Here is a 14,894-nt window from a genome sequence, read left to right as displayed (position 1 = left end):
AGCCGTTAGGTAGTTGCGATCATGACAAAACTTTACCTTCCGGGAAGGGAAACGGAAGTATCCATCCGTCTTGACCACCCTACAATCTACGTGTCCGCCACTTGTTTTTCATGAAGAAATAAAAAGGTAGAGACATCATTCTCAATTGAAATCTTCACTGTCATCTCAACTCTCGTCATTATTTCCATCTGTTTGATGGCTATTGAACAATCAAGTACAAAGTAACTTGGCTTCAACATGGTATTTGATCTTCCGCGTATCATTTTAGGAACTAGAATCTGACAGGGATAGCACATCTTAATTATTGGCTGTGGGCTTGCTGGCCTCACCATATCTATAGCACTTGCAAAAGGAGGTCATACTGTGGAGATACTAGAAAGTTCTGAGCGGATCTCTTACGTTGGAGCTGGTAAGTGACGCGGGTGCACTCATTGCAATTCAGCACATCGATTTGATGTGCATCTGTTCACGATTTGTAGGTATTCAGGTCACACCAAATTCTTCAAAGATCCTTCGTAAGTTGGGAATCGATTCATACATTGAGAAGTATTGTACAAATCCAGTGGATTTGAGGATGATGCGCTGGAAAGATGGTCAGATTCTTGTTGAATGTCCGTTGAAAGAGCCTGCGGAAAATGATTATATGTCTCCATACTGGTTAGTTAAACTCACTTGATTGTACAAATAGACTGATAGAAAATAGGCATGTTCATCGTGCGGATCTCCATCGTGGATTACTTGACGCTGCGACGAATCTTGGTTGCAAAATTCGATTGAACAGTCGTGTGGTCAATATTGATCCTTCCTTGCCCGCGCTTTCGACACAAGATGGCAAAATTTACTCTGCAGACTTGATCGTCGCATCTGATGGTGACTAAGTTAACCACTGGCTCTAATAATATTTCAAGTCTGACAGTCAAAATGCAGGTCTACATTCAATGGCCCGCGAAGTCATTCTAGGCAGAGCTGGAGCACCCATTCCAACTGGTCAAATGGCGTATCGTGTAGTACTGCCAGCCAAAAAGCTTGAAGGCATTCCCGAGTTGGAGGAAATTATCTCCGTTCCTCGAAACAACCACTGGCTTGGTCCCAATGCGACCATTTTATCATATCTGCTGGAGGGAAAGGAGGAAAAACTATTGAATCTTGTCTTCACGTCAGTATATCCCTTTTGGTGCTTAGCTTGACAATTTTGGTGACAATTTCAGATGTGACGCAAATATGCCGGATGGAACAAACCAGCGGATCCAAAGCAGCGCAGAGCTTCGAGACAGATTCAAAGATTGGGATACAAGGTAATTGCGACGTTACAGGGGGATATAACAACGGCTGACGCATTAACAGAATTGGAATGATCCTTGATCATGTGGATACCGCCTTAGAATGGAGGGTAGGATTACTGTCCTTATTTATGAAAGACTTGCTAACGCATACGCGCGACAGCTGTATACTCATGAAGAACTAGATAACTGGGTCCATAACTCAGGAAAACTTTGTCTGATTGGAGACGCAGCCCATGCTATGACGCCTTATCTCGCACAAGGAGCAGCCATGGGTATCGAGGATGCAGCTATACTTGGCGCGCTTCTGGAGAAGTTTCCTACTAAGGATTCTCTTCCAGAAGTATTATCGATGTACTGTAATCTTCGACGAAAGCGGACTGCGAAGGTTGCTAAAGCCTCAATCGAATCACGATACTTTACACAAATGCCTGATGGAGATACGCAAAAACTTAGGGATGAATATCTATTGACCCATCCTGGTATTTGGCAAGGACATATGAATATACGGTCCCGGCAGGAATTCTTGGATGAACTATTTGGTTATGATGCCTACAAGACCTTGGACCATATTTCTGCAGTACTTTGACAGTATTGCGGCTGGAGGTCAATGTGATAACATTATTGGTAGAGCTTAGACCTCGTTTATCCGGATAATTACTAGCATAAGACGCTTCGTCACAAGTCATACCAATCAAATTATATCTCTGTCATCGAATCACTAGCATACAGCAACAAACAGTTACACCATGCCAATAATGATATAAGCTCCATAACTTAATCTGCACGTCGTGGTTGATTGCATATTCCGCCCAGAGAAAATTCTTCAATAGCCAGCTTGGTGGACCTCGCTTGTCAAATTGTCATACAAGTTCAATTTAAATGGTAAAATGCGAATGTCACCAAAGTTGATCCTGATTTTGGAAAAAGATGGTAAATTGACGCTGATCAACTCTTGGCGCTGTGAAATTCAATAGACCTGAGTGCCGGCTGCCGTCTGGATTTGCAGTTTTGCGATATTCAAGCGCTTATAAATTTGTGGAAATGGGTCGATTGGTTGTAAAATCATAGTATCAAGTGATTCCGATACTTTTCACGGCTCATGAACTTTTGATACCTTTCATCGATATATTGAATATAGAAGTAAATCACAGAATGCAATTTCTTTTCAATTGGGCTACAAGTCATTGCCAATGTTGGTTGGCAAACAATCCGGACATCCGATAGGGAGGGGTTCGGGCGAGCGAACCGTATTGACGGGACCATGCGGCACTTCGAGCTCCGAAAGCCGTCGACTTGAAGTATTTATGTACCACCAATCCTCGCTTCATTCTTAAATATTGTTTCAATAGTAGAAACGTTAAATGCCATTAATCACGATGTCAGATGATCAAGGGTTTCATGGTGATAGCAAAAATCACACAATGAGTCCTAAAGGGAGTAGCGAAAAGACAACATCAGCGAATCTTGAGATTGATAGCACCATTTCGCAAGCTTCAGCTACCATATTAGATCATCATGGTCTACCACTTGTCCCTCAGCCTAGTCGTTTCAAAGATGATCCTTTGGTTAGTTTTTACAATCTTTCTGTCACCAATGGTATTTCCAATAGTCTGTAGTGCAGTTTGATAATCAGGAGCTTTCAATTTCTCATCGGGATAGTATCATGTTCGCCATATATTCAGCTCTCAGACACTGCGTTTCTAGTTTTATTAAGGTCTTGAAAGTTTACGAGTATCAAACTGCAGTCCGGAACATTAGATTCTGGTCGGGAATAACCCGCGGCTAACACTTTCCAGAATTGGCCTGTCTGGCTGAAATGGACAGTGTTAATTCAAGTTAGCTTCATGGCATTCTTAGGTCCATTCAACGCCGCAGCGATTAATCCTAGCTTAGTTCTTTTAAGCAAAGCTATGGGTGTTAGCTCCAACACCGCTGCGTATAGCACAACCACATGTATAATCATTGGTGGCCTCTCTGTAAGCAGGTCATATATTCTTCATACGAACAAATATCTGACCAACATTCCACAGCCTTTCATCTGGAACCCTTGTACTAATGTTTATGGCCGTCGACCAATTGCTCTCCTTTCAATGTCAACGACTGTTATCGGCGGGATTGGCTCTGCCTGTTCGCCAAACTTCGCTACACTAGTCGGAACACGTGCAATATGTGGCGTCGGAATGGGTGGAATGATGTCCGTAGGTACAGCCGTTGTCAACGATGTGTTTTTCCTCCACGAGCGGGGAGAGAAAACGGGTATATATTCCGTTTTTGTGACAAATGGTGCTCATATAGCCGCAGTTATTGGTGGCTACATAGGCCAAGCAGGTGGTTGGCAATGGGATTATTGGGTTGGTGTCATTATCACCGGTTCAGCTCTTCTTTTTGCTATTTTCTTCTTCCCAGAAACTCTATTTTGTCGCGATACCGTGGCTCTTACCACGAAAAAACACGAGCGAACGTACTTCGAGATGTTATTCAATTTCAAGGGGAACAAAAACACCACGAGAACACTACACATGCGGGACTTTTCGTACGCATTCCGCATGCTGAGTTACCCATCAGTATTGTTTACATTCTGGTACTACACATTAGCCTGGACATTTATCAATGTTCTCCCTGCCATTTCTCTAGCCACCATCTATACCAAATTTTACCATCTCAAAAGCGGACCTATAGGTGTCTCTCTAGGTATCTCCCTCACGATCGGAAGCATGATAGGCGAGCTCTGTGCTGGTCGTGCTTCAGATGCCATCATGTACCATATGGCCCAAAGATATGACGGTGTGAGAAAACCGGAGTATCGTTTATATCTCTCGCCTCTATCTGCAATTTTCATGCCCGCTGGACTTTTGATATTCGGGGGACTTTTGGGGAAAACGGGGTTTGTGGGACCTTTGGTTGGGCTTGGGATAGGTAGGTCTCTAACAGCATTCCTACTTTATTCTGCATCATCACAATTCTGGAAACTGACAAATCATCTCTGCTGCGTATAGGTTCTTTCGGTCTTCAAATATGCTCCACAACGCTCTACTCTTACATCTCCGATTGTTATAAGCCGCAGACTCCGGAGACGGGGATACTTTTCAATCTTTCGAGAGGACTGTCATTCGTAGTGGGTTATTTTGCTTTACCTCTAGCGGAAAGTATCGGCTACTTCTGGGCGTGGCTCATATTCGCTAGTCTTTTGGGATTGAGCTATATACCAGTGGGAATGTTGATATGGTGGGGAGAGGGCTGGAGAGAGAGAAGGGGATAGTGGAGTGGGGTGGTGATGTATAAGTTTGTATAGGTTCGAGGTCTAGTTTCTATTGCTGATCTGGGTTCTTGATATCAAATCTGGAAATAGTCATTCGATTAGACTTAAATGTAGAATGTATTTGGTAGAAATAGTTCCAGGCGAGTTTGAATGTCTGCTCCTATCTGGAACATCTTGGAGACGTCAATGTTCCCATTAAATCGGCAGTAAAGTGGATCAAGGCTCGAGGGAAAAGCTACTACCTAATTGGAACTTGTTTGTTCTGGTTGTCCTATTTGTCCTGTTTGCTCAAACGTATTGGGCTAGCACAGACCAGCCGGCTTTCCTATTTGAAACCCTTCTCCTTCTCCAACTCTTTCTCTCCTATCCTTTCAGAAATAAGCACTCAGGTCTTCTCTTTCAGGAGGTGTGGAAAGTTGAACGATTGGCTTCTCATACGGAACTACTTGTTGCGCGGCGTCATGGTGCTCTGGAATGAGAGTAGATTCTAGCAGAAACACGGAAAGAAAGTTTAGTTGAACCACTAAAACAAAAATGTAGCTTAAACGAAAGTGATTATTCTAGTTTTGCCGAGGCAATGTTGCTCAAAGCTATTTGCATAACCGAATCAATGACAAAAAAAACAGACTTAATGGCAACGAGCATTTTACTTTCACTAGAAAAAACGTTGCTGACTGTCGCATCTAATCTATCGAGGAGTCGTCAGTCTACAGGCTTACGGCTCAAACACACGACACCCTTCTCACGAGGTAAAAAATGCACAGAGAAAACAGCCAAGAAAGAAACTGCCTGTACAGAGCGGCGAGAACACGGCTTGTGCGGTTTGAAGGAAAAGAAAGAGGAGAAGTCGATAAGACAGAGGAACATTTAAATAGAAAAATGGTGTTGTCCGTGTGAGCTCAATCGAGGGTTTGAATTCTACACAAACAGGACAAGCTCGTCCTAATCGAGTATGGTGCAGTTTTGAGGCCGTGATCCACTCGGGTAGTAATTGTATAGGCTGTTGAAAAGATATCAATGTGATTTTTACGCTTTCATGATATTCTCAGTGGGGTTGAACATAGACTTTCTAATTCTTCTTGTGGCTCTCATTCACAGAGATAGAGTATGTTCGTTTCTCTGAACGGAGACATACTACATTAAACTAGGTTCAAACAAGTTTGACCTATTTGCTCAGCCATGGGTGCGATGAGCAATATGAAATGCGCTAGATCTGATCTGGATGAGTTTGTCTTGTTTGCCTGACTTCGAGCTGTAGATCGGGCTCGTACGTACCAGGCCTTTTTACTATTTAAACCTTCTTTTTCTCCTTTAATACTCTCATTAATTCTCTCATAAGCTATTGCGGTATTGTTTAGATCGGGATGGTGTGTTGCATTTGGTTGGGGGTTAGGTACATATGCGGGATTATCTTTACAAATTTCTGCAAGACAAACAGACTGTGTGTGCTCTTGAGATACCTGTTGAAGTGATGCCCGCCGTCGTCGAATCGTTTTGCGTACTATGATACTATGGAATTAATGGCAATGATGAATTAAAGATTATAACAACGATACAATTGACAGTATTGAGTTGAAACGATGACGAAAGAATGGAAGGATGCTAATTTCGGTTCTGAGGCTACTGCTTCTATTAAGCGATGATAGCCCCAAAGACCGCTTGGTGGTATAATTGACTGCTATCTGCCACTTCGGATAAAGTAAAGTAGGAAAAGGAGTACGAGAGACGGCTCGGTGCTTTCCCAAGCTCGAGGGATAGTATAAACATCTTTTGCTCCTCTCACTTCGCAGACTCTACCAAATGCCGTGGAGTTAACCGAAGGGCCAAACTCACGCAGACAAGTATGATCGTCTAGTGATTTTTTCACTCTCTCACTGTCGAAATCACGTTTCATGTGTTGTCGTTGGCACAATTCTTGAAACTACAATTGTAAGATTTCACTGTCACCACGAATTTGCGTCACCCACAAACAGCCTTTTATCATCAATACTTAGAAATTCATGTGCTCCTCTTCAAATTGCATTCACCGAGTAAAGTATACTTGATCTCAAAGTTCCAGTTGTAACAAAACAATACAACCACCAAAGTCACGTTGGCATCTACGTAAGAACGAGCGAGGCTTGCTCCAATCACCCCTAAGTCTTTGATGAAAACGGAATTGATGTGTACAGAGGAAGAAAGGAAGGATGGATGGTGACTTTTCCAGTCAGATCCTAGAATTAGAGCCAATTTTGGACAACTTTTTCCTGTTTGCACACTTTGATTGGGCTAGCACGGAAAAGCCCATTTTCCTATATATACTTCGTTCAACCACCCCTAACGTTCTCCACTCGCCACTCCCAAGTTTGAAACAAATGTGGGATATGGGACCTGGAGTTTGAGTATTTCCAGAAGAGACCATTTTTTGGTTGGTAGATTTTACTGCGGCAAAGCAATGATCGGTGTTGTTGGTGGTGTGTTTGAAAGGGGACGAATATTGAGTATCTTTCATGGAAATTTAATTATGGATCAGTGTATCTATTGCTGTATAATCTTTCAATTTTATTGCTATTCCCTCATCCCTTTCCTTGTTATCACTTCACCACTTTCACCGTCATCTTCACCCGCTTATTGTCTCTACCTTCGTGTCTTGGACAGCAACAGATGTTAAGAGTGAAATCATGGAGCCGTGAAAAGTTGCAAGAAGCCTTGTAGAAAGACAAGTTCCAATTCTCTCTGCCTTACCCAGCAGAATATATTCCAGAGTTCATAGCCCTCGTAGCCATTCTATCAACCATCAAGGCGTTGGTAGTAGAAGGCTAGAGAGGATATCAAGGCGTATTTATAGTAAATATCATCATCGTTTGTACTGAGCTCATGCAAAGATGCAAGTTATGCTTGATTTTCTTGAGTCCTAAGAGACTACAAATTCGAAAATGATCCCGAATTGAAAAAGTTTGTCCGGTCCGTACCGATTCGGGCGTGAATTTAATCAGTATAAATCAGCCATTTTTCCTCTATATACTCAATTGCACTCCCTCTTCTTTGTTTCTATTAAATACATACTCTTTGCCTCATAGGGAAGAAGTGTTTTTCTGGTTTTACAGCTGAGAACATAGGAGGAAGTAGTACCTACGGTAGTGTAGCACGAACAGTGAGCTGATTTCTTGAGATACAGTTGTGAAGTGAGAAGTAATCAATCTGTCATTGTATGTTTTGATATTGCTATTGCCGTTTTTTTAAAGCACTGTCAAATGCTTTTCATTCTTTGTATATATTAGGTGAGATTAAGACGATAGTGATCAATCTAAACAATTTAATTACAGCTAATCAGGCTCTCTTTTGTTGCTTGATGTTTAAGTATTTTCTTACATCATATCCGTTAAGTAATTCCGTGTAGATTCCTCAAATGTGAGACTCACTGCCATTAAAGATAGCCAGAAATCTTGAGCCGTGTAGTTAGTATTCCTGAATGACAATACGACATAGTCTCGCCTACTGAAACCAAACCCCCTTTTCGTAATGTCTCTTCCGATTGGCCGTATTCCTGAACTCACCCAGATGATGTTTGTACCAGAGACTGACTTTTCATTCGTCGATACTTAAACATGTCTGAAACCCCACTTCAAATCAAGCAATTTTTCATACCAAGCCACATCATGAGAGCGACCGTTACTCAAACCTTCGCTTCTTCACCTATGAGACCGGAGATATCGGTGTTTGACTGGATGACAAAATCCGAGCACAATCTTTTCCTATGTAGTGAGCGAATGTGAAGGGTAATGAGACAGTAAGAGTTCAACATTCCTCTCGGGGAACACTAGAATTCAGACATATCATACCACGGGAAGTTTCGTGACATATTTGGCTTGTGGAATCATTTCACAATGGTCAAAACCTTGGATGGATGTTCATAATATGATACCATTTTCTACCACAGTCGTAACAAAATATGTCCGAGTCTTGAAATTAAATGATGAATCGATATTAGCTAGATAGTATCCAAGACATGTGAATTCTATATGCAAGTTATCACTAATCCGAACCTTGATTCGCGTGCATGACCCAACCCCTAACGCGCAAAACAATTTCACAATGACGAAAAAAATGAAAACTTCGAGAACTACGGCAAGTCATTCTCGAAAGTTTGGTTTCAAAGTCCGATTCAAGACATTAGAGACACCGCGATATGCGATCTGTGTCACCATCACCATCATTGTCACATGCCACTCGTACCTTCCTCTTCCAACTGCACGTCCGGTAGTTCACTATTAACTCCGAGAGTTCCTATTTGTTCAGTATCAACTTTGAACTTTTTTCTTCGAAAGCCTTTTTTACTACTACATCGTTTTCCCTATATATAACTTTTCCTCTCTTGTACCAGAGCTCTGTGTACTCTCTCTCTCTCTCTCTCTCTCTCTCTCTCTCTCTCTCTCTCTTACCAACAACAACCTAAATTCTACCTCCTAGACAAAAATGCCTATTCTCGCAGGAAAAGAAATATCCCAAAACGGCCTAGGTCTCATGCGTAAGTCTCACCCTCACCATCGCACACCATCCCAACCTTTTCCAGTCATCGAACGCTCACTACTCCCCACAGGTATGACCTGGCGCGGCGCGCACACACCCGACAGCGTTTCGTTCCCCGTCCTAAAAGCCGCTCTCGCAGCCGGAGTAAATGTTTGGAATGGCGCCGATTTTTACGGCTCTGCCGAAAATAACTCGCTGCATCTCCTCGCGCGCTACTTCGCAGCATATCCTGAAGATGCTGAGAAAGTTGTTCTCTGTATCAAGAGTGGTTTTGCGGACAGGAAGACATTTACGATGGATAGTTCGCCGGAGGCGGTCTATAAGTATGTTGAGAATGCGAATAAGATTTTAGGAGGTCGCAAGCATATTGATCTGTTTGGCATGGCGAGACAGGATAAGATTACGCCGATTGAGGATACTGTTAAGGCTTTGGATGAGTGCGTCGCGAAGGGGTTGATTGGTGGAATTCAATTGAGTGAAGTCTCAGCCAATTCCATTCGTCGAGCTAGTGCAGTGGCAAAAATCGGCATGCTCGAAGCAGAGATTAGCTTATGGGCTACGGATGTATTCGAGAACGGCGTGGCAGAAGCCTGTGGAGAATTGGGAATAGTTATGGTTGCTCATACGCCACTTGGAGCAGGTATGCTGACCGGTCAGTTCAAGAGTTTGGATGATTTGCCGGAGAGTGATCCTCATCGACACTTTCCCCGTTTTCAGCCAGAGAACTTTCACAAGAACTTAGAACTGGTGGAAGAATTGGGAAAGTTGGCTTTGGGTAAGGGCTGTACACCCGCACAGTTAGCTTTGTGTTGGATCAAGTCACAGAGCAAAAAGCCGGGCTATCCTCCTATCGTCCCAGTATTTGGAGCTAGATCTGAGTCGAGGGTTAAGGAGAATACTACGGAAGTTGAATTGACGGATTTAGATCTTGATAAGATCAATGAGATTCTTGCTAGCTTTCCAGTGCAAGGACGTAGGTATCCAGCTGCGACTGCTTCTCTTTGCGAGTATTAGGATGGGATTTGCACGGTTATTGTCGCGATATAGGGCGCAGTTGCTATAGGTAGCAAAATCGATGAAATCCAATCATACATTGATAGTCCTCGTATAACTTGCTTGTAGATTACCATATGATCAATAACAAGACTCATTCTCCTACAATAGTGTCAACAAAACTCCTAACGACAGACCCACATTTGAGCAAGCAAGATAGAATCTTCCATATAAGATCAATGGATATCTGCAATAGATAAAATCAAGACTGCGTTAGACAGCTCCTACATTTCCCCTCTCCCTCAATCTAGATCCTCTTATGCATTTCGACGACTTATCCTCGTCGCCTTTCTACTTGCTCACTGTCAAGGAACTATACAGAAAGAGCGACGATGAAACCCCCAAAAGCAAAAAAAAAAAAAAACATAAGATCAAAGATGACCGCGGAATGATGCAAATAATACCAGGACTAAGATGTAGATGCTACCTCAGACTACTTGTATGGCTTATACTACGACCTGTAATATGTAATTGAGACGATGTTGCCGGCCATGCCAGATCCCAGCTCCTGGTCCCTTGGTTCTTCATGAGAAGGAAAGAAAGGAGAGGTGAGGAACGGAGGCTGTCGGAGGGCTTCAATAGAAAACTAGCTTAGTCAACGTATACATGTTGCATCCTACCTAGCTTTTCCATCTAGCAATACACACGATGGTTTGTTATTCATGGAAATGCAAGAGCTACCGGTATCTCAATCGCATCGTATTGTTTCACAGTTTCACGACTTCACCATCATGATTGTCATCACCATGAAATATATATATGTATGTATCAACAAAAGCCTCCTGCATTGACTGACTAATCGACTAACTGACTGGCATGGCAAAACGAGAATTCAACAAAAATATCAACTCTTCAGCTTCCCACACACAATTTTCCGTTCACCACCCCCAATCTCTCGCTATGGTTCTCCTGGTTTTTTCTATCCGCTCACTGGCAGTCATCATCCCCACAAGCCGTTGGTACCCTTGGTCATTTGCCATACTCCCTCGACCTCTCATTCCTCGTTTCTCTTCTCAACAATATCAATCTCCACACTCAAAAACAACAACAGACACAACTCAAAGTACGAAACGCTCACTCAACAGCCCACAACTCAAATTCATTCATCAACAGCAGGCCCATCCACGCAACAACATCAACTAACACGCAGTCAAGGTAGAAGAAATAATCAGATGCAAGCAAAGAGGAACTATTGTATCTGAGCCTGATGCGAAAGATTTGATTAGGCAATAAGCCTTCTCAAGTAGCTTCACATGAAACCCAATAACAAAAAAGGAAATAACAAGAAATACGATGAGAAATCCATCAACGACACATGTAAGAAACACCAGGATCCGCGATTGGCGAGATCATGTACCCATCCATCCCAATCCAGTTCCCTTGTTGCCCATTTGTCCATCAATTCAATTCATCCATCATTAACATGCCCGAAATCCGCACAAAAGGAAATAACCGAAACCAAATCCAACTCCGTCACCGAAATTCAATGTATTTTTTTCCCGTTCCATCCTAGACCAAACCTAGATGCAAGCTTTTTCCATCCATTCATCTGATCCATGTTGATCCATACTGTATGTGTGTCATACCGAGATGATACGAACCCGATCCCATTCGATTTTGTAATATTCCCCAAGTGAAATTAATATGCTAACGTGACCCTTTAGCCTTCAATCCTTTCTTATTCCTTGCGCCAATCAATTCCATAATCAGGGTGTTTTCTGCAGATATATCAAGCAACCAAGCGATGAGCCAATCCATTATACTCCAGCTGACAATTGAAGAAATGTGCAACCATGAGATGCGATGCGCAAACAATTAAAAGTGAACTAGAGCGGAGAAGGGAGAAAGATAAGACGGGGCTCACAAGTGCTGCATCCTAGTGTAGCACACGTTTTATATCGCGTGTTAAATTGCGATTAGCCCCCCATGTGAAATGGCTAGCTGATATTGAGTTCCTGTGCCAGTGCCATTGTTGGAAAATATCCCTTTGATTCTGGAACTCCTTCCCACCTTCCACAATGTCTACCCAAAGAATCTTGTGCACCACTGATACTCGGTAAAGAGTAGCCACCAGTATTGTATTCTTGCTTGATTTTTCCTGGCACATATTCTGGAAGACTAGGCAATTGATTCCGTGGCTCTGCGCTCTCCCAAATTGGAGTCGGGTAGTACATATAGCAAGGAGCATCCTCAATGCTTTTGGCTTCTTCAGCAGAAAGTGTTGGTTCCATAGGAATTTGAAGAGGTCCAGTGCGATAATGATGGGACCGACCATCGTAGGAACCGTAATTGTTAGACCCAGGTAGCATGGAGGAAGTTCCAGACATGGTAACATCGCCCGGGGTGCGAGATGATCCGGATGGTGTATATGAACCACCACCAGCACCACCAGCGCCTCCAGGTCCAGAACTTGCATTACTACCGCGTCTTTCGCTCTGGTAATGTCCGGGTGAGCGACCACGCACCACCATCGGTGCGGACATACGAACAGCAATTTTTACCCAGCGTTCCGAATGATTGTGGTTAGTACCCAAATCTGCGAAAAGTTCTACAAGTAGGTGATAGTATTGTTGAGCAGCTCTCCGTTTTCCGTTATTCGCGGTCGCATTCTTGAATTGGATGCGCTCGAAAGTTGCTTCATTTGGTGGTGAGCTTGGTGACTGACCGAAGGATCCATCGTACATTCCGCGCGGTCCACCACCAATACCGTTGTCGCCGCCGTACATGTTGTGTGTTGTGTGCGGTCTTGGGGCCACCGCGATTCTTGGCGGCTTATCTTGTGGTCCTTTGTCTCGTTTGGGAGTGTGCTGGACCAACTCTATTGATTTTCCATCGCGCGAATCTACCACTGCAGCTATGGACATCGCAAACTGCTGTACCTGCGGCCTCATTCCACCAGCCAACAAAAGATATACATTTGCTCCCGGAACGATAGGTTGAAGTGTAAATGAGCAACTCAGCGAAAAATAGTTTCTTCTATAGCAGGTCCAATCGTTTTCTGCCATAAAAAATCCTTTATCAATTTTGCCAAAGATTTCTGGAGTGATGATCTGTCCGTCAGCCGCCTGCAAAGTGAGGATAACTTCTGTCGGATTTAGAGGAGGGGTAAGTGGCCCTCCAAGCTGGGAACCCTCCATATTCGGCGGACTTGCGAATCCGCTGTTAGATGGTGACAACGGTACGCCTCTTACAGTTCCAGAGGTTGACGGAGATCTTGAAATTCCGTCCGTTCTTCGTAAATGTGGTGTTGCACTTGCGTATAAATCTCGTGTGCTTATTGGCGATTGTGGATGTGGTAAGGCTGGTGAGCGTGAGGGTGGTGCCATTCCAGGGGAGGAGTGACTGTGCGGATAGATCATTATTATCTGTGCACAGAAATGGTGGTGTATCGAAGTACTTAAAAGGGGGTGGAAGGTACGTACATAGAGTTCAAGCGGGGTTTAAGATCGGGCATAGAAAATAGAGATGAGCTCGGAGAAAAGTACGAGTTGCTCCCACCTGAGTACGTGGGACCGTTCAGTGTTGACTGATAGGCATGCGCGTATGGGGGGAATGGGATATTGGACGGAATTGAGTTTGGTATCGTGGGTTCTATCGAGAACACAGGGCTATGAGAGGTACCGGAATCGGAAGTGTAACTGAGCTATCATATCAGCCACGGGTCTAAACAAGTGTAAGACAAAAGAAGATAAGGTTCTGAGGAGACACGGCCTATGGATTAAAATTACTTCATGGCGGTAATGATGCCCAGTTGGACTGCATATGTATGACAGCCAGCACAGCCGTCAGTGGTACAGAATAGCGGGGACTACTCGCGTGATGCGAGCCATTGCGGAAGTGCAGGCGGTTTGGCTTGATCTGAGGCTTAAGTTGTGTGACAACTGGATAAGAACAATGATGGAGTGTGAGTCGTGGCATGTTCATTACATTACCAGCCTTAGTGCAGATCGCACAAGCGGTAGATACATGCATAAATTTGAAATTAACGATAATGAGAGACAACCCAAGGAATGGTGTATGTGCCTAAATGCAAGGTTGACGAGGGGGTACATCGGGAGAAAAGAAATGACCAACGAAATTTGGGGGTAAACTTACCGTACATCATCTGTCGCTGGAATTGTCATGTATCGCATCCCCATATCAGAGGGTAACGACGGAGGGTGAACAAATTCCTGTCTTGAAGAGCTGTCAGGCTCTGGTTCGGATCCGACAATACACGAAGACGAATGCCCTGAATAGGCAGTTAGGTCTTGGATATTACCAGATTGAGAGCACATGAAGTGATCGAGTGTTAATTTTTGAGGTGTAAGGACTATTGGGTAAGATGGTTAGTATCGGGATGATATAAAATTCCCGAAATATTCAAGGTAATAAGATTGAGATAGGTTATTGAAATCTTTATGGATAAGAAAACATAAACGAGGCGAACCAGAAATAAGAACGAAAAGGAAGATTGCAAAGACTGTGCCAATTGGATAGAGAGTGAATTATGTTGTAAAGGCGTGATTAATGAAGCTTTTGGAATGGGGGGGGAGTGGAAGAGGGAGGGGGATTCTGGCAAAATGCAGATTGAATGATATGATAGGGAGTGGGATGTATAACGTTTTTGGGGTTAGGCTACTTTGTGCGCCTCTTTTTGAATCTCAATTTTTTGATTGAGAGGATGAATGGTAGAATATTGTAGGATGGAGGGTTGTGTTGATGATTTGATTTTGAACGTCGCACTCGGGAACTTCTTCCATGAAACGTTCCGTTTGACCAGTTCACTGTAAGGGCCCGGCATTACACTG

General features: G+C 43.4%; 4 protein-coding genes across 4 annotated transcripts; 3 read left to right on the top strand and 1 right to left on the bottom strand.

The window, feature by feature from the left end:
- Positions 1–237: 237 nt before the first annotated feature.
- Positions 238–1,869, top strand: Bfra_012135 (putative fad binding domain-containing protein; the record flags this gene model as incomplete). The annotated part of the gene is made up of 8 exons (XM_037342455.1): positions 238–240; positions 292–409; positions 480–657; positions 704–870; positions 928–1,156; positions 1,209–1,295; positions 1,345–1,390; positions 1,444–1,869. 8 exons carry the CDS (start codon positions 238–240, stop codon positions 1,867–1,869), a joined length of 1,254 nt encoding a protein of 417 aa, XP_037187752.1.
- A 790-nt stretch (positions 1,870–2,659) lies between these two features.
- Positions 2,660–4,542, top strand: Bfra_012134 (putative mfs general substrate transporter protein; the record flags this gene model as incomplete). Its single annotated transcript, XM_037342454.1, has 4 exons — positions 2,660–2,848; positions 3,080–3,259; positions 3,314–4,199; positions 4,280–4,542. The coding sequence occupies 4 exons, from the start codon at positions 2,660–2,662 to the stop codon at positions 4,540–4,542; spliced, it is 1,518 nt and encodes a 505-aa protein (XP_037187751.1).
- A 4,455-nt stretch (positions 4,543–8,997) lies between these two features.
- Positions 8,998–10,065, top strand: Bfra_012133 (putative aldo keto reductase protein; the record flags this gene model as incomplete). Its single annotated transcript, XM_037342453.1, has 2 exons — positions 8,998–9,049; positions 9,122–10,065. 2 exons carry the CDS (start codon positions 8,998–9,000, stop codon positions 10,063–10,065), a joined length of 996 nt encoding a protein of 331 aa, XP_037187750.1.
- A 1,976-nt stretch (positions 10,066–12,041) lies between these two features.
- Positions 12,042–14,416, bottom strand: Bfra_012132 (putative ndt80 like dna-binding family protein; the record flags this gene model as incomplete). Its single annotated transcript, XM_037342452.1, has 3 exons — positions 14,200–14,416; positions 13,527–13,742; positions 12,042–13,446 (listed from the first exon to the last, which is right to left on the bottom strand). The coding sequence occupies exons 1-3, from the start codon at positions 14,379–14,381 to the stop codon at positions 12,042–12,044; spliced, it is 1,803 nt and encodes a 600-aa protein (XP_037187749.1). The 5' UTR covers positions 14,382–14,416.
- Between the last annotated feature and the right edge of the window lie 478 nt (positions 14,417–14,894).

The sequence above is a fragment of the Botrytis fragariae genome, assembly GCF_013461495.1.
Source record: "Botrytis fragariae strain BVB16 chromosome Unknown tig00000260, whole genome shotgun sequence".
NCBI classification, from domain to species: domain Eukaryota; kingdom Fungi; phylum Ascomycota; class Leotiomycetes; order Helotiales; family Sclerotiniaceae; genus Botrytis; species Botrytis fragariae.
The sequence above is the reverse complement of the archived record's forward strand: the minus strand, read 5'-3'. Positions and strand labels throughout refer to the sequence as shown.